The 23,308-nt window shown below is 50.8% G+C and overlaps 1 protein-coding gene across 4 annotated transcripts in view; it reads right to left on the bottom strand.

Moving 5' to 3' along the window:
- The window catches only part of LPIN1 (lipin 1), a gene marked incomplete at both ends in the record, with an annotated part of 116,223 nt that extends 93,119 nt beyond the window's left edge, over positions 1-23,104 (bottom strand). For all 4 annotated transcript variants that reach the window (XM_082851265.1, XM_082851266.1, XM_082851268.1 and 1 more), the window contains one exon: positions 23,024-23,104. In XM_082851265.1, the coding sequence (XP_082707391.1) occupies positions 23,024-23,104 (81 nt within the window). The remainder of the gene's footprint in view (positions 1-23,023) is intronic.
- Between the last annotated feature and the right edge of the window lie 204 nt (positions 23,105-23,308).

Raw genomic sequence — 23,308 nt, 5'->3', positions numbered from 1 at the left:
TGATGAGGACGACTCTCCCCCGTGAAATCCAATCCCAGGGCTAACGTGCCTCCTTGCCTATCTTTAAGAAGAACCCACACAGACCATAGATGTATTCACGTGTGTGTGTGCCTATACAAGGATAAGGTTTGATTAGAAAACAAGGACACAGCCTCTAATTGGTGGGTTCTATTGGGGAATTCGTTCAATACAGGCAACCACTGAGCACCCACTGTTTGCCAGGCACTGTGCCAGGATCTGGGAATCCAGAGAGAAGCAAGGCCTGGTACAATGCCCTGGGATGCCGGGAGCCTGGGGACCCAGGGAGGATCAGGCCAAGATGAGAGCCCAGAGTTCTGGGGGCAGTGACCTCGGGCTCCTAGGGCACCTGAAGCCCTGTAATATCATCAGTCCAAGCCCATGAGTGGGCAGCTCAGAGCCAAGCCATGCCCCACCCCACCCGACAAGCAGGGCAGCCTTCCCCGAGGATTTCTCGTGGGATGGTAGTAAGTCTTATGCAAAAACCAGTTCTGTGGTGGGGTAGATAATTCTGGAAACACCAGATAAAACAGACAAAGATTTATTTCCTGCATAACTTCTTTCCTTACTACCTCATTGTATGCTGTCAATCTCCTAAAGGGAATATAAAACGTAGGGTTTCCTCAAACCACACAATCTTGAAATCCCTTTTCCACTGAGCAAATGGTGGTCTCTGTGTGTCTGGTAACTCATTCATGGGACATTCTGATGCAGAAGTAACAGGTGTAGTCTCCAACCCTGGGGGTCAGTCATCCACATCTCCCATCTCCACTGCCCCCCCAGAGAAGGTAAGGTAGTAAGTAGTGTTAAGAAATTCAGGGACTTCCCTGGTGGTGCAGTGGTTAAGAATCCATCTGCCAATGCAGGGGACACGGGTTCGAGACCTGGTCCTGGATGATCCCGCGTGTCGCGGAGCAACTAAGCCCGTGTGCCACAACTACTGAGCCTGCACTCTAGAGCCCACGAGCCACAACTACTGAGCCCATGTGCCACAACTACTGAAGCCCGCGCACCTAGAGCCCGTGCTCCGCAACAAGAAAAGCCACCGCAATGAGAAGCCCACGCACCGCAACAGAGTAGCCCCCCCACTGCAACTAGAGAAAACCAGCGCGCAGCAACGAAGACCCAATGCAGCCAAAAATAAATAAATGAAAGAAAGAAATTTATAAAAGAAATTCAAGTCTGGGGAATTCCCTGGCAGTCCAGTGGTTAAGACTTCGCCTTCCAATGAAGGGGTTGCAGGTTCCATCCCTGGTCTGGGAGCTAAGATGCCACATGCCTTGCGGCCAAAAACCAAAACGTAAAACAGAAACAGTATTGTAATAAAAATTCAGTAAAGACTTTAAAAAATGGTCCACATCAAAAATCTTAAAAAAAAAAAAAAAAGACAAGTCTGAATGGGGAGGCTAGTGGAAGGAGACACGGGAGGGCTGGGAGGGCTGGGAGGGCAGTAAAAATGAATGAAAACGAGATGTTTGTGCCATGGGGATGAGGGACAAGACTGAAACAAGGCCAGAGGAAGGGAGGTTGGCCCAAGCCCTCTCTGCTACCATCCTGACACACTCTCCATGCAGGTCTCATCAAAGAGAGAGCCCTGGGCTCTCACTAAGATCTTCTTCTCCAGCCCACGCCAAGTAAGCCAAGGTTTGTCTGTCTCAAGCACCCACATTCCATGGTGTATTGACCATGTCTTTTTATTTTCTGTATTTAATGCTTTAATATCTAGAGCTTTGCTGATCCTGGAGAGACTACCCCTCCCCAAGTAGCCAAGAAGAGAAATTAGTGTCGTTTCTCTGCTACTGAACACCTGGTCTTGTGAGTCAAAAGAAAAGGCAGCAGTATTTACTTCTTTATTTTCTTAAGCATAAAAACCTCTTATGGGAATTCCCTGGAGTCCAGCGGTTAGGACTCTGCACTCTCACTGCCAAGGGCCCGGCTTCAATCCCTGGTCGGGGAACTAAGATCCCACAAGCCTTGCAGCAGAGTGGCCAAAAAAAAAAAAAGAAAAGAAAAAAGAAAAAAAAACTCTTACAAGTGACGCAGTTGAAGTCCAGCTTTCCCTGGCTGGTTTCTCCTTCAGATCCCAGGCTTGATGACCTAGGGGCCTGCCTTTCATATGCAAAGCAACCAGTCCAGACCCCTTAACTCAACCACCTCTCTGATCAAATGCTCACACTCTGGGCCACTATCCACTTGTCCTAATCACCCCAGGAAGAGGGCCCAGACAACCAGGGACAGCTCCATCCCCCAGAGCCTGCTGCAATCATTCACGCCAGCCAGTCCGAAGCCTGCTGACCCTGCCTGTCCATTCCTTACCCCCGAAACCACAATAAAGACTCTTGCCCATATGTTCCCCTCTCTCCTTCTACCTCCTGAGTGACCCTGATGCTTCCTCGTGTGACCCTGCATAGAGTGTCTGCTTCCTGTTTCTAGGGATCTGTGAGAATTACAAATGTCTTCCTTCATGGCAGTCATTTCTGTGTCCACATGTCTTACCGCACCAGAAAAAAACAAATCTTGCATACACTTAAAACACTTGGCTTCCTGGAGCCACAAGCCCAGAAGGTGGAACTCGACAGAAGCAGCCATGATAACATCAAGGTATCGATATACCCAGGGGGGATTATACAAAATAGTTAAGAATTTTAGTACAGCCACTGATCAAACCAAACAGACACCCAACCAACCAGAAAGGGCACATCAGCCTTGGATACACCAATTAGTAATTCAAGTAGCTTTTTACAGGGAGACTAAAACATAGATTCTAGAATCTGACCAGCTTGAGGTCAAATCCCAGACCCATCACAAACCATCCATCTTGATCTAGTCACTTAACTTTTCTGTGCTTCAACTTTTTCACCTGTAAAATGGGGATAAGACTATATTGTTATGATGAGGACTGAACGTGAATGAATTTAAAACACTTAGCACAGGGGCTTCTCTGGTGGTGCAGTGGTTAAGAATCCACCTGCCAGTGCAGGGGACGTGGGTTCGAGCCCTGGTCCAGGAAGAGCCCACATGCCGCAGAGTTTAAAAGCCCAGCTTTTAAAAATGAGTCCCAGGCAACCAGCAACCTGTTCTCCATGTCTATGCATTCGGTTTCGTTTCCTTTTAGATGAAATGAATGAAGAGGGTCAAAAGAGGTAAACTTCCAGCGATAAAACAAGTCCTGAGGATGCAATGGTGACTACAGTTCACGATGCTGTACTGTATATTTGAAAGCTGCTAAGAGAGTACATCTTAAAAGTTCTCATCACAAGAAAAAAAATGTTTAATTACGTATGGTGTTGGCTGTTAACTAGACTTATTGTGATCATTTCATAATATATACACGCATCAAATCATTATACTGTACACTTGAAACTAATACAATGTTACATGTCAATTATATCTCAATTTTAAAAGATAGCTTTCCTATGCCATCTACCAACTCAGTATTTGTCTGGATTAATAAGCTCATCTTTTAAGATACAGACAGCCTGTGGAGAGAACAAACAGAGCACAGTGTCCACAGATTAAATACGCTCAGCAAATTCAGTTGCTCGGAGGAAAAGGAGTTTATGATGGAAGGGTGGGAATGGTACAGAGTAAGCGGGGAAGGCATGTTTGGGAAAAAAAAAAAACAATCGGGCCCTGATCCATCAGTTCAAAAGTTGGTGGGTTTCTATGTATAAACAACCACCAAGAAGATGAAGAAATTGCTTCCCCTGAAGACATTAGGTTCACGCAATACTGTTCTTGCATTTCTCAGAAGAGGCAGTTGAGGAGAGAGCCAGTTACAGCAGCCCTGATTCCGGGGAGGACTCTTACATAAAGAACTCGGAGAAAGCCTCCTGACTTTGCGTACATTCAGCTCCTTCTACGAAAGCATCTGGTCTCCCAGGACAGCTGCGGTGAAGCTGGCCCCCCGCCAGGCTGAAGAGCGGGCAAGGGGCAAGGGAGGCGACAGCAGGAGAATCAGGACATGACAGGACACGAGGTGCCCCTACGTGGCCAGCCTTACCCCAGAGCACCATGGGTTGAGCTGACCCAGATGACAGACACCCACATCCCTGTGAAATTGGGACCTGTGGGGAGGGGCACTGGAGGGAAAGACTGTCTGTTGCTCGGGAGAAACTGACAACTCAGTCAGCGTTGGACACAGTGACATTCTTTGGCCATCTGGCCGCCTATGCCCCACTCAGGACTGCAGGCAAAGCTTGGCGTTTCCAGGTTGGGAAGTCGCCGAAAGCTGAGGGAAGCATGACAACCCTACCTCTGATGGTGGCCGGTGGCCTGGGGACATGGGGAGGAGGGGTATGTAAATGGGGCGGGACACAGGAGGGGCTTGGTACCAGGCTCTGCCAGGTGCCCACAGCCAAGAGGCTAATCAGGTGGGAGTCAGGTATTCAGCCGCCAAGACGGCCATCCAAGAGCTCCTCCCTTCAGCCCGCCTGTGAGGGGGGCCTTTCCCTGTCCCCGGGCCAAGCACCGTCACTACCAATGACAGGCAAGAAAGGAACCAGCAGGTCACCAAGGTTCCGCAAATGCAAGCTTCCCAGGGTGGGGGGGCAGGCTGAATCCCTCAGTCTTGATGCACAGACTCCTCGGGCTGGCCGGGCTTTCAGGCTGAAGCAGGGAGAAGTAGGAACCAAAGCCTGGTGTGGTCCAGAGTGGCTGGAGGGGCCCCTTCCTGACCCTCAACCCCGGCAGCAGCCACGGGCCCCCAGGAGCTGCTGCTGCTCTAGCCTGGAGGGCAGTCAGAGCTCAGGGCTGCCACAAACACAGGAGCTGGGCGAGGCTTCTGGAACGTGCAGGAGCCTGGCCTTGGGGCACACAGGGGGCCTCGGGTTTGGGGACTGCCTGTTTGAATGACAGCTTCACTTAGAAACAAAGAGGGAATAAGCCAGAGCTCCACAGAAATGGGTGCAACCTTCTCGGGACTCGAGCTAGGGAAACACTCGAGCTAGGACGCAGCTCTGTTCTTGGGAACAAACACCTTTCTCTGGGCCAGAGGCTGGGTACCCAGAGACAGGGTGGAGGTCCCTGTTCTGAGGGGTCCCAGGCCCCCACCACCAACGCCTGCTAACCTGAGAACCAGGTAAAAGAGAGCATGATGACGGGGCAGGAACACAGGGAGAGCCACAGGGGAGTGACAGCCGAGCTCAGCTGTGAAGGTGGATGGGGGTCTCAAGGCCAAAAGGGGGCAAGAATCCCCACAGCGGGGAAAGGGGCACAAGGGCGTCACAGCTCAGAGCAGCAGCCCCTGGTGGCCTGTGGCTTGATGCGGGGCCGGGAAGAGGCGCCCTGGGCCCAGGCCGAGCTGGCCGCGCTGCTGCGGATGAAGCTGCTTTGCGCCCGCCTCTCCTGCTCTGGCTGGAAGGCCCGCAGCCTGCCCCAGCCTGTGCATCAGGCCTTAGGGACTCAGCAGGCTGCCCCACAACAGGGACGGATTGCAGCCCCTCTTAACGCATCACCAACCTGCCCATCTCCCCCGCTGATCCACCCAGTCAACCATGAAATACGCTCTCCCTTTGTTTTGCCTGTTTATTGCCCATCAAAGCTCCTCTCTTCACCTGATTCCCCTGCTGGCTGCTGCCCGCTTCCGCTTCCCTTTCCAGCAAATGCCTCTGAAGAGTCGTTCGTGCTTGTGTTCTTCAGGTGCATCTTCTTGTTCTCTCCTAAACCCGCGTCAGGGGCTCCCCGCCTCCCCCACTCTGTCACCAGAACTGTCCTCGTCAGGGTCACCAGTGGCATCCGGGTTGCTAAATCCCATCAACATTCTCAGTCCTTAATCATGTTTTTGATCCATCAGCAATGTTTGAGGGCTTCCCTGGTGGCGCAGTGGTTAAGAATCCACCTGCCAGTGCAGGGGACATGGGTTCGAGCCCTGGTCCAGGAAGATCCCGCAGAGCAACTAAGCCCGTGTGCCACAACTACTGAGCCTGTGATCTAGAGCCCACGAGCCACAACTACTGAAGCCTGCGTGCCTAGAGCCCGTGCTCCACAACAAGAGAAGCCACCGCAATGAGAAGCCCACATGCAGCAATGAAGATCCAACGCAGCCAAAAATAAAATTAATTAATTAAAACAAAAAAAAACCCCAACGTTTGACACAATTTCTCACTCCCCCTTCCTTGAAACACTTCCTTCTCTGACCTCCAGGACACCAAAGGCCCTTGTCTTTTCTTCCTGCTCCAATGTTAGCTCTAGGTTTCCTGCAGGTCTCTCCTCCACCCTCCAGGGACCACCCTGTCCCTCTTCTCGAGCTGACTGACTCTCTTGGTGACCTCATCGAGTCTCAGGGCTTTAAATACCTACAGAAGGCTCGTGACTCCTGACTGAGTATCTCCAGCTCCAATTTCTCTCCAAAGTCCAGAATCACATACTCAGCTGCCTACTCGTTATCTCCAATTGTGAAATCTAGCAGAATTCTCCAACTCAGCACGTGCAGACCTCCACTGACCCCCATCCCGCTCTGCCTGTAGGTTCGCCCCCATCTTGGGTGATGACAGCTATAGACTTTCAGGGGCTTGGGCAACCTTCTCTGCTTCTGTCGCACCCATATCCAGTTCACCAGGAAATCCCGATGGCTCTGCCTTTGGGATGTGTCCGGGATCTGGTCACTTCTCACCCCCTTCACTGCTCTCACCTTAGTTGGAACCCCCTTATCTGTCTTCTCAGTGGCCTCCTAGCTGGACTTCCTGCTTCTCTGATCCTACAAACTACTTTCCACACTGCAGGCCCAGACGTCAGAAGACATCACTGCTGTGCTCAACTCAGACCCGGCAATGGCCAAAATAAAAGCCAAAGTCCTCATAACATCCTGGAAAACCCTAAAAGCTCCCCCATCCACTCCAGCCCCACCCCAACCCTGACCATCTCCTGATGCCCCACCGCCCTTGCACTCCATTTCAGCCTCTTCCTGGTCCCCAAAGGTTCCACCATAGGGTCCTTGTGCTAGTTATTCTCTCCACCAGGAACACGTTCTCCCCCAAATCAAATGACCAACTCCCTCATCTCCTTCAAGTCTTTGCTGAGACATCACGTTCTCTACAAGCCACGCTTGACCACAGTCTGCCTTTCCACCTCAGAATCTCTGATCCTTGTACTGTTTCATTTTTTTCCATTGCACTTCTAACCTCTAGTGCATTAGATAATTTACACATTTAGTATACTTACTGTTCATGGATTGTCCAGGTGTGAACTCCATGAGAGCGAGGCTTTATTTTTTAGTTGTTTTGTTTGGGTTTTGGTCAGATTTGTTCACTGATGCGTCCCAAGTTTCTAGCAGAATTCTTGGCATATAATAGGCTCTCAATAATTATTCTTGAGTGATGGAATTGAATTAATTATAGTCTCATGACTGCCTTGAACCTTGGTTTTAAGATGCTTATTTGATGGGCAGCAAAATCAAACAAATAAACCATATGATGTCACAGATGATGGGCTGTCATGGAGATTCACAGATGGTGAGAACATGATTGGAGAGTGGTACCTAGAGCACTTCAACTGTAATAATCTTTTTTTATTTTTTAAAGGAGTAGTAGGGATACAGATGTTCATATATTATTCTCCATAACTTTTATATCTATGAAAGATTTCATATATTTTTTTAAATAACAGATATTCAGCAAGTTAGCCGTAACTACTATGGGCTCAGTCCTATGCTAGGTATTGGGCTGGGGAGTAGGTGGGGAGCACGAAGAATGCTGGTCCTACCCTCCAAGACCTTGACACGTACAGTGAGACAACACAGTAACTTCCGGAACATACGAGGAAGACAGTCCAGGATTCATGGGCAGACGAGTGGTACTGACACTCGATGACACAGAAGTTCAGAGGGCCCAGGGCCCAGACCTTCACAAAGACGGGAAGTTGAGGTCAGCTCTGATGAGCCATGGGAAGGAGAAAGGCTTCATGGAGAACAGGAGCTGTAGCAGTGCACTCTCGCAGGAAGCTCGTGTGACAATAACAGAGCATCTGACCCTAGAAACATCTGTCAACCTCACCATAACTTTTGCATCCGTTCGCGGGGTCGCTTGTTCTATACAACCCACAAAGTCTTTTCTGTTTTGAGGATTCTATAATCCTGTGTGCCAAAATGACCAATTCACTCAATGCTAGGCACTGAGCGGGCAGAAATTTTTTAAAGGTATAGCTCTTGCCTCAAAGACTTCACAGTCTAATATGGGAGTCCGACATCAGTTCCCTTAACAACCTTGAGAAGAAGATACAATGAAGATGAGGAAACTGAGGCTCAGAGAGACGCCAAGGACAAAATACAAACCCGGCCTCCAGGAGCTCCCATGGCAGGGCTGGGTGCCCAGGTAAGCAAGAAGCCATTCTCGGTGACCTCTCACACTCTGATACGCCTCTGAGCCAGCCAGAGGGCTCTAGTTATGAAGGCAGTTTACGATCCTGCCGGCCTGGGGTGGAGTCTGTGAGTCTGCACTTCTGATTAGCGCTCAGGTGATGCAGATGCTGCCGCTGGTCTGAGGACCAACACAGGGCTCTCAGACTGCTGACCGGACCATTCAGCAGAGCGCCTGGACCACATTTAGATCAGCCTAGAATCTCTAGATCAGTGCTTCCCAAACCTATCAGCACATCAGAGTCACGTGGGCAACTTGTTAATGCCAGCAATTTGATTCCATAGGGATGGCATTTAGGATTCTGTAGTCTTTAAACACACACACACACACACACACACACACAAGTTGCTCAGGGATTCTGGTGCATAGTCTTTTCCAAAAACGACTGTCCCAACTCACCTTCCCAAGACCCCAAGGACCAGCTCTCCCTGGCTCTTCAATGTCTCTGACTCTCTAGCTCCACCTGCTGGATCCATGTTGTCTGTCACAAGGACCTCAAAGCTTCCTTCCATTCTCAGCTGGACTCAGCCGGAGAAAGCCTAGGGGGTATGATCTGTATAAGGAAGCCTGGCCCGCGACCCAAAAGAAGATGTCTCCCCCACTTTAGCTGGTCTCGACGCCTTAAATTTCTCAGGCTGCAATATAATCCCAAGGTCTCAGGGCCAGGATCCTACTTACCTCTGTATCGTGGGGCTTACCCAAGGGTACAGAAGATGGACCTAGTAAGTGGCAGTAAAATTTAAATGAAAACTTTGAACTAAATACTGCCCTTTCTTCTATTTTTATCAAAGGAAAACATCTGGAGAAGAGCAATTTAAATGAGTTTCCTCCTGTGGTTTTCCTCTGGGACACAAAGTGGACAACACCAGAGCCCCGGGTGTCCCGGAGGAAAGGAGAGGAGGGGATATGGGAGAAGGAAAGGGGCTGAGGGCCTGTGCAGGGCACTGGCTGTTTGCTGAGCACTTTACAGACACTACGACTTGGGATCTGAACCTGCTTGCTCAGCAGAATCCACTGGAAAATTCACTAACAGTCCTTCTTCCAGGCCCACGCTAACCCGCTGAATCGAAACCTCTAGCGGGAGAACCCAGGACCTTCTCAAAGCTCCCAGGTCATTCTGGTATTTAGGAAGCAGGTATTACATCGTTTAACCCTCCCAGCAACCCATTTTACAGATGAAGCCACTCTAGCGCAGAGGGACGTTCTGAAGTCACACGGTCAGTAAACGTCAGAGCAAAGCAAGAAGGAAGTGGGACCAACCTTTCTGGCGGCATTTTCACAGGAAGCGGAAACATTCAAAATCCTGGCAGGAGTAATAGGCTATGACTTTTTACCTTGAATATGCCGGTGTTTCCTTAGGATACATAGTGAGTCAATGCTCCCAGCAAAGGCATGTTCACCATGTAGACTTTACCCTGCATGCCCCCAAGTGAGTCATTCTTAGTGTTAAAAAGCCAGGGGCGTGGACAGCCTGGCAGCCACCAGAATCCACAAAAAATAAACCTGGCAAAGAAAATGCTTTCTTTTTCATAGAATACTTAGGTTGGCAGATCAGGAGAATACCATACGCGCGCGCGCACGCACACACACACACACACACACACACACACACACACACACAAGGGTATTAAAGGTCTGACCAAGGCATTTGATAAAATCTTTCATGATGCCCCTAAAAGATAGGTTGGATAATTTGGGTTAGGTAATGTAGTAATAAGTACAGCTAGTTAAACTAACATTCCTGAGGAACGTGAAAAGGAAAGCAAGTAAGTCAGATTTCCAGAGGTAACAAAATCAGTACATTGGATAACAATTAAAGCACCAAAGGACTCTGACAGGTCTAAAGCCAATGAAATGACGTTTAAGACAGATAAACTAAGGCTCAAAAAGTCAGTTGTGTAACTAGAAGATAGGGGAGGCTTAGCCATCAGCAGTTAGCTCTGAATGCTTTGATCTTAGAAAACAGTAAGAGATATATAAGATCTAGAACAAGGAGACGGGGGCCACTGTACATTGCACTGGTCAGATAAAACTTTAAGAAGGACACTAGCAAACTAGGGTCTTCCCAAAGAGTCCGAGTGGGTGTCGACAGAATCAGAAGTCATGTCTCACAACAAAGAGCCAGTGGAAGGAACTGAGCATATCTAGTCTGGAGAAGAAAAGATGAAGCAGGGTCGTGAACGCTGTCTACATACCTTGGAAAAAAGACATAGTTACTAAAAAATATATATATATATAAAATATAAATAATATAAAAATATTATACATCATATATTTATCATAAAATTTATTATATTTTTATTATGTATTTATATATTTTATTTATCATAAAAATTATTATATTTATTAATATATTATTATATATAAATAATATATTATTTATATATAATATAAATAATATATAAAAATATTATACATCATATATTTAATATATATCATATATTTATATATTTATTATACTTAAACCTATATATTTAATGCAAAAATACATCTTAAATATATTTATAATTAAATAAATATAGATATATTTAATATTTTGTTAAATATATTTTTATTTATCTTTGTTAACTATATTGATTTTATTAATACAGCTGACCCTTGAACAATGCAGGGCTTAGGGGCACTGACCCCCGTGCTGTCGAAAACTCGCACAGAACTTTGCAGCTGGCCTTTTGCATCTGCGGTTCTGCATCTGCGGTTCTGCATCTGCGGTTCTGCATGGGCAGATTCAGCCAACCGAGGATCACATCGTAGTATGTATTTATTGAAAAAACCCTCACATAAGTGGACCCGCAGAGTTCAAACCTGTCTTGTTCAAGGGTTAACTATATATGTTTTAATAATAAGATTCAATTTATTAAATATACATACAAGACTGATTCTGGGTAGCACAGGAGGTCCAGCTGGAGGCAAGGGTTAACCTTACAAAAAGGTAAATGTTGGGCTTCCTTGGTGGCACAGTGGTTGAGAGCCCGCCTGCCGATGCAAGGGACATGGGCTCGTGCCCCGGTCCGGGAGGATCCCACATGCCGCGGAGCGGCTGGGCCCGTGAGCCATGGCCGCTGAGCCTGCGCGTCCGGAGCCTGTGCTCCGCGAGGGAGAGGCCACAACAGTGAGAGGCCCGCGTACCACAAAAAAAAAAAAAAAAAAAGGTGAATGTTGCTTCCTAAATGCTGGCCTGCAGTTAAGCTGCCCCACCTCCCACTTCCATTCTCGGAATTGCTTCTCTCCCCCAGATCCTGTCAGGTGCCGGGAAACCAGAGAAACACAGCAGAGTTTCTGTCCTCAAGAAGCTCACCATCCAGTAGGGAAACAAGGCTGCAGAACTAACTGATACAATGAAGTCAGCTCTAGACTGATGGATACGAAGTACAACCAGCACCAGAGGAAGGTGGAATTCATTTGCTCTCCAAGAGTAGACAAGAAGTTTCACTAAGAAAGTGACCCAGGAATTGGGTTTTGAAGGGCAAGTAAGAGCTCGCTGAACAAAGAGGGAGGGAGGGAACTTCGTGAACAGGGGGCAGAAGCGTGGAGGGGGTGGATTTGGGGAAAACTTGAGAGCTCAGTGTGACCAGAATTGTGTTTCTATGCCTGGATCACCGGGGAACTTCTAAGAAAACAGAGACACGGGGAGCTAAACCCCACAGATTCTGATTCTGTATTATTTGGAAACCCCGTGAGTCTGATGTCCAGGACTGGTAGTGCCCACAGGAGTCCCATGAGGTCAGCTATGAGTGTAAGACTAGATTAGGTGACAGCCAGCAAGGCCCCTCCCTTCCCATCTAACATTCGAGAAGCCCATATACCAAGAAGTGTTCTCTCTCAACCAAAAAAATCTCCGGGGGGGGAGCCATGGAGAACAGTGTCTCTCCTGCTAACCCCACCTCCACTGCTCCGCCGCCAGGTCACCCCAGGAAGAGGCAAGGAGCAACGGGGCCGGTTGAAAAATGACCGTCATTCAAGTGAGACGGTCCCTGCTGGAGATTCAAATCTCTAACCCTGAGCAACAGGGCTGAGCAGAGACGTGAAGCTGGGAGACTGGCTCCCGTGAAAGAGCTCATTCCTGCGAAAGCTTCCAGAGAAAAACAGAAAAGCAGCATTTCCGGTGGAGAGGGCAGGTCTTCAGAAGCAGGCATAATGGTTTCACCGCTAGTTGTGAGACCTCAGGCCACTTACGTAATCTCTCTAAGCGCCTCTGTGTGTAAAGGAGGCTAAAATCCACTCACATGGTACTTATGAAGACTGATAAGACAAAAAGAAAAATGCTTCATCGGGTGCCTAGCATACAGAAAGCACTCAGTAAACAACAATAATAAACCTGGACATGTATCACTTTGAAAGCACTTTAAATTACCCATAAATTGCGAATAACTCATATGTTTGCAAAAACACTACTCTACCAGGTGGCCGCTCAGTGTTCAGCCTGTAAGACTTACTGTTCTTTCTCTTTCCATCTGGTGACCTCTTACCTGTTTGGCGTTTCTAATTGGACAACACCTAGAAACTTGAGCCCATCTTGCTTCACCTTTAAACGTGAAGTGTCCGCCAAATGTCTATTAATAGACTAAGTTTCTGCCTGGGTCAAACCAGGGGAAGTCACTAGCTAGCCCAAGTCCCCATTTCCTTTATCTTGAACTCCTTTGAAGTTCACATCACCTTAGATAAAAATAATTCACTCAGGAATTTCAACACAACTCTCTAATTGTTGGCCAAAATGTTTTGTATATTGATTCAGTTTTCATTTGTCCCGCACTTGTATGGAGCAGAGGGGACATGGTCCCTCTCCATGTCCCTCACTGGGACATGGGTCCCAGTGTCACAGCGCCCTCTAGAGGGCATTTCTGGGCCAGGACACCGAACGACAGCAGTTAGATGCTCCCTACGAAAGGCTGCACGTTTACGGAGTAAAGGAGGAACGTGCAGGGCCCGCTGGATGTAACAGGACATGGAAACAGGGTCCCCCAGCCATGGCTCCACAGAAGGGCTCAGCGCACCCATCTGAAGTCCAGAGACTGTCACTCCATTTTGCTCCCCAAAGAATTCCAGGCTGTGATTCCAAGATGGTCCACTTGGACGGACCACAGGAGGTTACCTCCCCCTCCAGGGGGTTCAGACTATGCTGCATGGAGCCCTGGGTGACGGTGAAGAGAGCGAGGGCGGGGACACGGTGGCGGCTGATGTGGGCGCTTGAGGAGGGAGGGCACCAAACTCGCCATCTTGGCATTTCACAAGTTGCCCCATTTTTACTTCATTTACAGGGAGGGATCTGCAGATATTTTCATTGATAGCAAGGGTTTCGTATCGGGGAATGCAAGTGCTGAAAAGCGTGGTCAGGCCCAACTCCCCGGGCCACAGCTGGCACACAGGGCCCCTCTGGAGCGCAGAGTGCAGAAAGAGCACCCCTTTGTTTGAACAGATTTCAAAAAGGTGCCCCTTCCTCCCGACTGTCACAGCCACCCTCAGTCCCAGAGTCCAGCAGGCTTGGTGAGCGGAGTGCAGGTTGGCTTTCCACCCCCGGTTGCCCTTGAGCCAGAACTCTGTGCGGACCGCAACTGCAGGACCCTACATGGCAGCCCTGCCGCACCCTCATTCTACAAAGGCACCTGATAAGGCTTGAGGAATAGTGAGCTTAGCTCTGCAGAGTGGGTGCTCCTGTGCCTGTAGCTACACAGACAGGGTCTCCTGTGGTCTGCAGACGGCTCTATGGGGGCGGAGGCACGGCTCCAAAGTGACAGCAGGCCTGCTCAAAGCCACACTGTGGCTTAGAACCTAGACCTCCAGACATTCAAATTCTTTGTGTTCCCCTCCTACTGAGAGAGACTCTCATTCTCTTCATCCTGGTGACAATAAACTCTTCAAAAGTTCAGAGGCGCCCCTCTTGCCCCCCCCCGCCCCCGTGCTGTCCCCGCTGAAGGAGATGTCACATTCTTCAGCCCCTCCCCCCAGACTACAGACCAACCAACTAGGAGTGTCACATTCCCAGAACGTCCTGCTTTCCTGTCAATCCTGATAAATTAAGAAGACATTAGGTATTTTTATTCCAAACTTTTGCTTATTGTTTGCTTATATCCTTTAACAAATCCAAAAAGGATCTAAGCAGCTTGGGGAAAAAACTCAAGTAATCAAACTGTTGAAAACTACCGTCAAAAGCCACGCAATGGAGCAGGATTTAGAATTAGGAGAGGAAGTGGAGAGCTTATTCCTGGAATCTAGTCTCAGAGCAATCCCGCAATTGGGCACTTAGAAAGGCTCAGCCCCCAGGGCATCCAGGGCGGAGGGGGAAGATGAGAAACAGGGCTCTTGTCTGACAGAAGGACTCATGTCGATTCATCACCGTTAGACTGCAACCCAACCATACACCCTGCAAGGAATGGATTTATGGCATCTCACACAGGACAGATAACAGAAGCTAGCGTCCGACCACCAGAGCCTCAAGAGCAGGCATCTTCTAGATCACTCGCGTGGGATGGGTATGATCTTTCTGGTGAGCATACGCTCTGCTCACAGCGCCCAGGTGGTGGCCATCCACCCCAGTCCTGTGCCTTTAAACCAGGCCAGCTCACCCCCCAAAACACACCACACAGCCTCTGTCCAGCAGCCAATATCCACTAACTTCAAGCATTCCAGAATACCTCACCTGGGCGAGACCCTCCGGTACCACCCTTTCCTATGAGCCGTCTCCTTTCCCAGAGTCTTTCCTTCCTGACATTCCGGTCTTTGCCCCCCGTTTCACCCTTGGGCCTAACTACAGAGCAACCTCGGAGATTTCTTGTTTTTTCTTTTTTTGGGGGGGCTGTGTTGCGTGGCTCGCGGGGATCGTTGTTCCCCGACCAGGGATCGATCCCGCGCCCCCTGCAGTGGAAGCACAGAGTCTGAACCGCTGGACCGCCAGGGAAGTCCCTACAGAGCCATCTCTCAATTGCTTCTAGGGCCCACCTACTCCCTGGTTCCTTCCTCTCCAAGTGCATCCCATCCACCCAGGGCAGGGCTGTGGGTGATCACACAGTAAGTGCTAGCAGTGCGTAAATGAAGACCAGACCAGGCAAAAGCTCGCCATCAAGTGATAAAGACCTGGGGGTTCTCACTTTGTCATTTCATTCATTCACCTGTTCCTTCAACAAATGCCAAGCACTTGCTGTGTGCCAGGGACCAGTCTTGGAACAACTACAATGGAAGACCGTGTGTGCCAAGTTCCAAAAAGAGGATGGGGCTTGAGGATGGAGACATCACTTGCAGCTGGGGTTTCCAGGCAAAGGCTGCACTTGGACAAGGCCTTGAAGGATCAGTGGACGACTGACGGTGGCAACCCCTCCCCCAGGTTCTCTACTAGGGGAGTGCTCAACTCTCACCTTCTCAGGGAGATCTGCCCTGACATCTCCATCTGAAAGCTCGTCATCCTCCCATCTTATGCTCCCTACTGTACTTTATACCCCCGCTCTCCATCTGGCATATAGTTTACTTTTTATTTGCTAATTCTTTTCTCCTCCACCTAGAATGTAAGCTCTAGCGGGGCAGGGATATTCGGCCTTTTATCTGCTGCTTCATCTCCAGTGCCTAGAAAGATGTCTGCCACATAATAGAAACTTAATGAGTATTTATTACTAGAATGAATAAATGAATAAAGAGACAGTAATCTTTTATTACTTTTGTTTGGAGGACCACAGGTGATTAGTGACATAGAACTGTCAACTCTTTATCTTAAGAAAAGAAGGAAGGAAGGAAGGAAGGAAGGTATCTACTATAATAATCATTTCATAAAGGAAAGACACTTTAACCTCCCCAAAGTGGGAAGTGCATTCTCTCAGGATAAACAGTAGTCTTTCCCAAGAAAAGGTCACGTCAACGCATACGTCACACAACATTGCCCTAGTCTGTATTTCCACTGTGAATCACTGAAGCCTTTGGCACCATCAGCCGTTCATCTCCAACACCTCCCAACCCTCCAGCTCTGGGTCACAGTGCTTCTTCCTTGAAAAAAAGACAAGATGTCCACATGCCCCTGGCTGGCCCATGCTCCCCAGACGTGCCTGCTCACGTGGGGATCATTCCTGACACTGAAAAACGGTGGGTTTCCAGCTCCAGAAGCCAGCCCAGATCCAGGGCCACCCCCTGGATCAGAGAGAACCAGCATGACACCAGCCTGTGGTTCACGAACTTTACAGTTCACGTTGAATTTTCAGTGAAGTTATACTTTTCCCACAGCTCCTTCTACTGCATTTTTCATGCAGCTGCTAAGAGAAAAATAAAATAAGGCTCTACAAACCTCACCCCATTTACCTTCACAGTAAGCTAGCCAAGGCGGTGTATTAGCCCCGTTGTAAAGATGAAGAGCCCGAGCATCAGAGACGCTAAGAGCAAGTTGGCGGAGGCGGGAAAAGGGGAGGCACTGCAGGTGCAGGGGCAGCCCCGCCTCCGCCTTCTCTCCTCTGCGGAGTCCGGGGGGTGAGGGTCAGGGGCCAGGAAGTGCGCACCTGCAGCTCTCCAAATCAAAAGCTGCCCCTGGCCTCTCTTCTCTCTTTCTGCCTTCTCAGCCCCCCTTCCCAGCCCTCAGGTCCAGCTCCAGGCCCACCTGCCACAAAAAGCCGACTTCCTGAGCGGCCTCACTCCAAGGGTTTCCATCTCTGAACCTGACCGTCCTCAGGCTCCAGACCTCACGGTTCAAAGCATGACTCGCCAGCTTTCTGCCACATAATCTGGCTGGCTATCGTTTCAGTTCGAGAGCACGTGCCCTTCTTCTGCAGCCCCGCAGGGTCTAGGGCAGGCAGAGCGGATACCCACGAGTTCAACTGCATCTCTAGGGAGCCCTACAGTTTGCGAAGTGCTTCAACTCACATAACTCATCTGAGCCTCCCAGCACCAGGCAGAGAAACTGAGCCTCTCAGAGACATGACCTTGTCCAAGGTCAGATAACTAGTCATTTGGAAAGCTGGGCCCTCGGCCCTGGTTCTGAGACCCTGGGTCCACAGCTCTAGGGCACCTCGGCATTTTGCTTCTCAATAGCACGTATACATGTACAGCAAAACTTAGTGTTGGCAAAGAGAGGAGCCCTCATCATGTTCATACTTTTAATGTAAATGCATTCAATTAATTATACTTTTGGCAAAATAGAGAGGGGGAGAACAAAAAAATACGTTCAAGCGCGCATGACAATTTCTCTTGCTGTTTTCCAGAGAGGAATGGGCTAGAAGATGCAGATCTGCTCTTTCCTCACTGTCTCTCTTCTCAGGAGCGTCTTAGGGGGCTAACATCGCACATCACGTGAGTCTAGCGTTCCAGGAGAGAGGTCACCTGGTGACAAAAAGGCCAATCATGCAAGGCTTAAGAGAGGGAATGGAAATCTGCTTCAAGGCTGCGGGAAACAGGGCCTGTGCTGGATTTAATAAGAACCAGCACTCGTTACGTGCATACTGAGTGCTTTATGGCTTTTAACTCATTGAGTTCTCACAAAATCCTTTTTGCACACAAGGAAAGGCGTCTACGAAAGGTCAGTCACCAGCTAGCAAGGCGGAGAGCTGGGCGTTGAGCCCCAGCAGAGAAGCTATTTAATCTATTCCCTTAGTTTTTCTGCTAACATGGCAAGGCATGGTGTCTGCAGGGGCCAGCATCAGCAGGGAACTGGACCCCACACAGTATCTGTCCCTTGCAGTAACGCTACATCCTAATCTTTGCATGAAACACAGCGCTACCGCACAAAGCCCTCCACCCGCTCTAGCCCTGACCGGAGGGGTGGGGGAGATGACTAGGACCCCTAAGTGGCAGTGAGAAAAGACCTTTGGGAACAAGCTGCGGGTGAGCGGATGGCCCCAAAGCCAGGCACAGGTGTGGACTGACAGGTGTGGGCCAGGTAGAGTGATGACCCCATTCCAGAGCCGAAGGCTACAAGTAATTACATCAGGACAATAGGTGTAAATCCGACTGACCCAGGGCAGAGGCAGCCGTGTTAGGAGGGGTGGCGATGCCAAGATGGAGACACCCTCGCTTCGCTTGGAGCTCACCGCTCAACGGGAGAGAAGAGGCTGTAGATAAGTATGAGAACAGAACAGGCGGTGGGGGAGGGGTGCCAGCTGGAGTCCGAGTTTAAAGGCAGCGTCCCCTGCACTCCAATTCCATAAAGGGAAACAAAATCTCTTTCCATCAGAAACATCCAGAACATGAAGCCGAGAAAATTGACGCATTACTTGACACGAGGGAGGGGGCCCTCAACCTTAAACACCAACTGAAATGTTACAGAGATGGTGGCATGGGAGCCGGGCCTTAAAGGATGAGTAGGTCTGGGATCAGTTGAGAAGGAAGGAACCGCATCTCTCTCTGGGCAAGATGCAGAATGTATTCCAACAACAGTTTGCTGCTGGGAATTCCCTGGTGGTCCAGTGGTTAGGACTCCACGCTTTCACTGCCCGAGGGGCTGGGTTCAATCCCTGGCAGGGGAGCAAAATCCTGCAAACCGCACGGCACGGCCAAATAAATAAAGCAGTTTGACGCAAGGAGTTAATCACAAACAAACGTAATGGCGAGGAGTTCAAATTGGACCCAGTAATCACTGATTTTGCTGCATTGAGTTTCCCTGTTCATCCTAAGTTTCCGACCCTACTTAAAGTTCCATCTGCCTCATGGTTGCGTTAGGAGGCCGTGGTGGTTCTCCTGTGTGTAGTGGCAGAGTACTGCCTCCAGGGGGCGCTCCAGTCCTCCCCTGTGACTTCACTTGAAGGGGGATCGGGTGGGCCCAGGACACCGAGAGAAGGAGCAAAGAAGCCAAGCTCTGCTTCCCGGAGAGCGAGGGTGCGTGGGGACGGCTTCCTAGTTTTTCTGTCTCCGCCTCCCCATGCACACACACCCAGGGGGCGGTTTCAGGCTGATCCCAGACAGTAGCCTCTTGGGAGCCTCCCTGGACCAGGTGGGCAAACAGGTGTTTCAAGTCGGCTGCGGGTCTAGGGAGAGGTGGACCCTTTCCCTGAGTCTGTCTTTCCATGCCCTCACCACAGTCAGGGGTGCAGGCCCCCGAGGTCCCTGAAGAAAGGAGTCCAGGAGGGTATCATCTGGCTTCCGGTCAGCTTTCCCAAAGGCATTTAGGTAGCAAGCATGTGCTCTGAGCAGTTGAGGCCCAAATTCCAGCCCCTGCCCAAGCCTCAGGGGCTGGAGGTGGCAGAATGGGTCTGGGGTCCTGATGGCCACCTCCCTGGAGACCCAGCTAACACGACTGGCTCAGCGCCTCTGAAGAAAGGCACTCGCTGTGCAGCACAAGGTCATGGTAGGAGAAACAGAGCCAAGAGCAGGAAGGTGAGGCCAGCTTTTGAGAGGCCTTGAATGCTGAGCCAAAATGTCTGGACAAAGACTCCCTCAGAATTCTCTGCATTAGTGGACACGGGGGTCTGGATTTGTGCCTTTCCTCCTGACGGTGCTAAGACCCACGGTCCAAATGTGAAGGATTTGATTTCTCTTCACTGTGATATTTACAGTCCAACCTGTAACAAGCTATCGTTTCTTCGGGTTTGGGTGCTATTATGAATAATAGCTACCATTTACCCAATAGCTGTGATTATTATATTATTAGGTATTGTAAGCCCCATTTTACAGATGAGAAGACTAAGGCTCCAGTTAATCAAAACTTGTAAGTGGCAAAACTAGCACTCGAGCCCCATGGCTCCCACCTCCCCCACCCCCAGATTCACGCTGGGTCCCGCATATTTGGCCCGTGACTGTGTGCTTTCTTTCACAGGCTGGGTGCCTGACCAAGACGAATGTCACCATGCACGCCCCAGCTAAGGAGAAATAAAATCCCAAATGGCCTGAGGAACAAAACCTTCAGACTTAGCTTTAGGGAAACGCCCTGTGCTCGCAAAGCCCAGCCTTCACTCAGGCTGAACCCTTGGCTCAGAAGACTCCACCCACCGTGTGCTCTGTTTATTGAAATCCTACCCTTCGCCAAGGCCTGGTTCCAATGTCAGCTTCTCAGAGACGCCTCCTCCAGCCCTGCCAGTAGGAATTCCTCCTGATCTGTGTCCCCATGAACTTGGCAGCTGGCTCGGTGCAGACCCACCCACTCAAATTCCGCCTGGACCTCTTTCGGGTAGACACTAGGTCTCACCCATCTCTGTGCCCCCTGGGGCTCTGCACACGCTCAGGGCCTGGAGATCACGCCCACAGTGTCTGGGAAGGGTCGTGGCCAATGTTCAGGTAGCTGGTGCCAACTTCACAGGTGCCTCTGAGGGCTCAGCTGCCAGCTGCCCTTTTCCAGCCCCAGGAATGAAGGTGCCCCATGGTGGCCGAGCCACTTCTCCCCTTCCTGCAAGCAGCCAGCCCAGCCCGGGCTCCTGGCCACAGCAGCTGTGGCTCCCGCCTCTCCCATCCTGCTTGGCCAGCTCTCTTGCAGCCTCCTCCTAAGCGTTCCTGCATGGCAGTCTGTCCATCTGGGCATCTGCCTTCATTTCTTGCTTTGTGTTCCAGTTCTGCTTTGCTGAAGCCCGACTCTGGACCTGGCCCTCTTTTGTCCTCCCAGGGCTGGACCCAGCCCCCAGCAGTGGAAGGGGGCCAGCTCTCTCACTGGAGCCCAGTTAGGCTCCCAGGATCCCCGCCCTGCAGACACCCTTCAGCACAGCAGGTCAGAACCTCCCAGACGTGGGCATCGGCCCGAGCCAAGCCCGAGTTCCCGGGCACATTGAGACCCCGCGCCCAGGGGTGGACACCCCGCAGGGGCCAGCGGGGTCCAGCAACCCACCCGCCCCTCCCCCGCTCCTGCCATGGATGCCTGCCTCTCCCAGGGAGGACAGTCACAGGCGCCACGCAGCGGGGGTCCAGGCCACAGTGGGACAGCCAAGGGGCCTTTGAGGATTTTAGAACCAAGCACACAGGGCGGTGTAAGGGTTGAAATAAAAAGGGACCAGAGGCTTTGAAATCCTTTCTGCGGCTCAACTATAATGAGCCTTCAGGGAAATGAAGCACGACATCTGTTTACAAAGTTCCCAGACTCCTCCCGAGGGGTAAGATGACTGGCATTCTACTATCTTATTTACACTTTGCTGTAGATTCTAAATCTTCTGTAATAAACAGACTTTTATAACCAGGAAAAATAACTGATAATCCAAAGACACAAGCAGAAAGCAGATATCGTCAGAGCTTCCTCGGATCACAGCGGCCTTGGGTACCAGGGATGACAGACAGGCGGGGCTGCCATCCTGTCTCCGTCCTCCGCCGGCCCCCAAGCTGCAGTGGGCAAGTCCCAACTTCAAAGCCTCAGTGTGCTCGGCTGTCAAATGGGAATGACAGTGTCGGCCTGGGCTGCACAAGAGAGATACCCACGATAATAAAACTTGCATCCCAGGGCCGGGGACACTCGGTCCCAGAGTGGGCCTGGGAGAGGTTTCTGAGAGCGCTCCCCACGCGGGAGAAGTAGGGGTGCTTCTCAGGCAGCACGGGGCTGCTCTGTCCAAGAGAGATATTCCAGGAATGGAAATGAGACACAGCCATCTTAATCCCCAGCTAACCACAAAACCGTCCCTTTAGCCTGAGCGTGGGTGCCCCTGATCTGCACAGCGCTGCTGGGGGAGGCCCCATTCCTGTCCTCAGCCTGCAGAGGGAGGCTTGTTGACCAGTCTCCTCTGCAGGCATCTGTCCACCCAGGAAACACCGGCCCAAAGGGCCAAGTGGCAAATGGTGAGAGCAGAATCCAGACGCTCTTTCTCTCTCGGCCCCCCGTCCCCAGCCCCCGGCATTTTGACCCGAGCACCAACAGCAAGGTCCCTCGCCCCTGCAGGGAAAGGAGCCGCGCTGCGGGGGGGAACGTGCCTGAAGTGCAAGCGACAGGTGCTTTGGGGAACCAGCAGCCGGGAGGCTCTGTCTGCCCCGCGCACGCCACACCCTCACCCTCTTCTCCGTAGGGAGCAGAAGGCCCCAGGCTCTCTCTGCCTGCAGGACGTGTGGAACCCTCCAGTGCCGGCCCAGCCTCTGCAGCTGAGGAACATCACAGGTGTCCTAGATGCCGTTCGGGGTGGGAGATTAACACCCTGTCTTCACTGCAGCCAAACCTCCAGCCTTCAGAAGAAAGGACAAGGCCTGACTCTAGCCCAGGCTCCGTCCTCGGTCCCCACTTCCACTTGGGGTTATCTGAGCACCCTCTGCTCTTGCTTTGGGGCTTTAAATGAAAATAACTACCTTTGAACAAAGCCTTGGCATCTAGGATGGGATCCAGAAAAGGCAGGACGGTGCAGCCACCGGCCTTGGAGTCCAGGGGCACTCACAGCACACAGGTCACACTCTCTGAGACAACCATGCTTAAATGACTGTCGATCCAGTAATTTCAACACTCAGGGCCTCCCTCCTCTCCCGCATGCAGACACAGAGGACAACAAGAGGTCCCAGCACTGTGCCTGGCGAGCGGGAGCCCTCAAATTATGCCCCATCTTGGGGCTCAAAGCAATCACTATTTCCCTCCATCCAAGGCAAAGAAAAAAGCCTTCGCTTCTTGAATAAGTTCTAAACCCTCTTCTATAAATGCAGCCTCCATAGCAGGGGCCCGTGGGCAGCAGCTGGTCCTGTCACTCATTTGAAGAAGTAGGAATGCACAAATCCCCAATGAGACCCGCAGGTCCCATCAGCGCTCCTCAGCTGGGGGAGGAGGGGGTGTGGTCTGCAAGTGGCCACGCCCTGGCCCTTACCCATGACCAAGGTGAGTCCGGGGGGCTCTTGCCCTGTGAGGGCTCCCAGGTGGAGCCGCAGGCGCGGTCCTGTTCCTCCATGGCCGGGCCCGAGGGATGCCAGCCGCCTCCTCACCCAGTGCCCGGAGAGCAGTGTCTGCAGCGGCTAATTTCAGGAGCTGGGAGGCTGGGCTGGCGACACTGAGCCCAGAGCAGGCGGCTTCTCTTTACACCCAGGAGCCTCGCCAAGTCACAAGGCTCAGGAAAAGAGCAGGGTGCTGAATTGCAAATCCTCTCCCACCTGGG

The sequence above is a fragment of the Leucopleurus acutus genome (assembly GCF_964270905.1).
Source record: "Leucopleurus acutus genome assembly, chromosome: 12".
In the NCBI taxonomy this organism is placed as follows: domain Eukaryota; kingdom Metazoa; phylum Chordata; class Mammalia; order Artiodactyla; family Delphinidae; genus Leucopleurus; species Leucopleurus acutus.
This window is presented reverse-complemented; position numbering and strand designations above follow the sequence as displayed.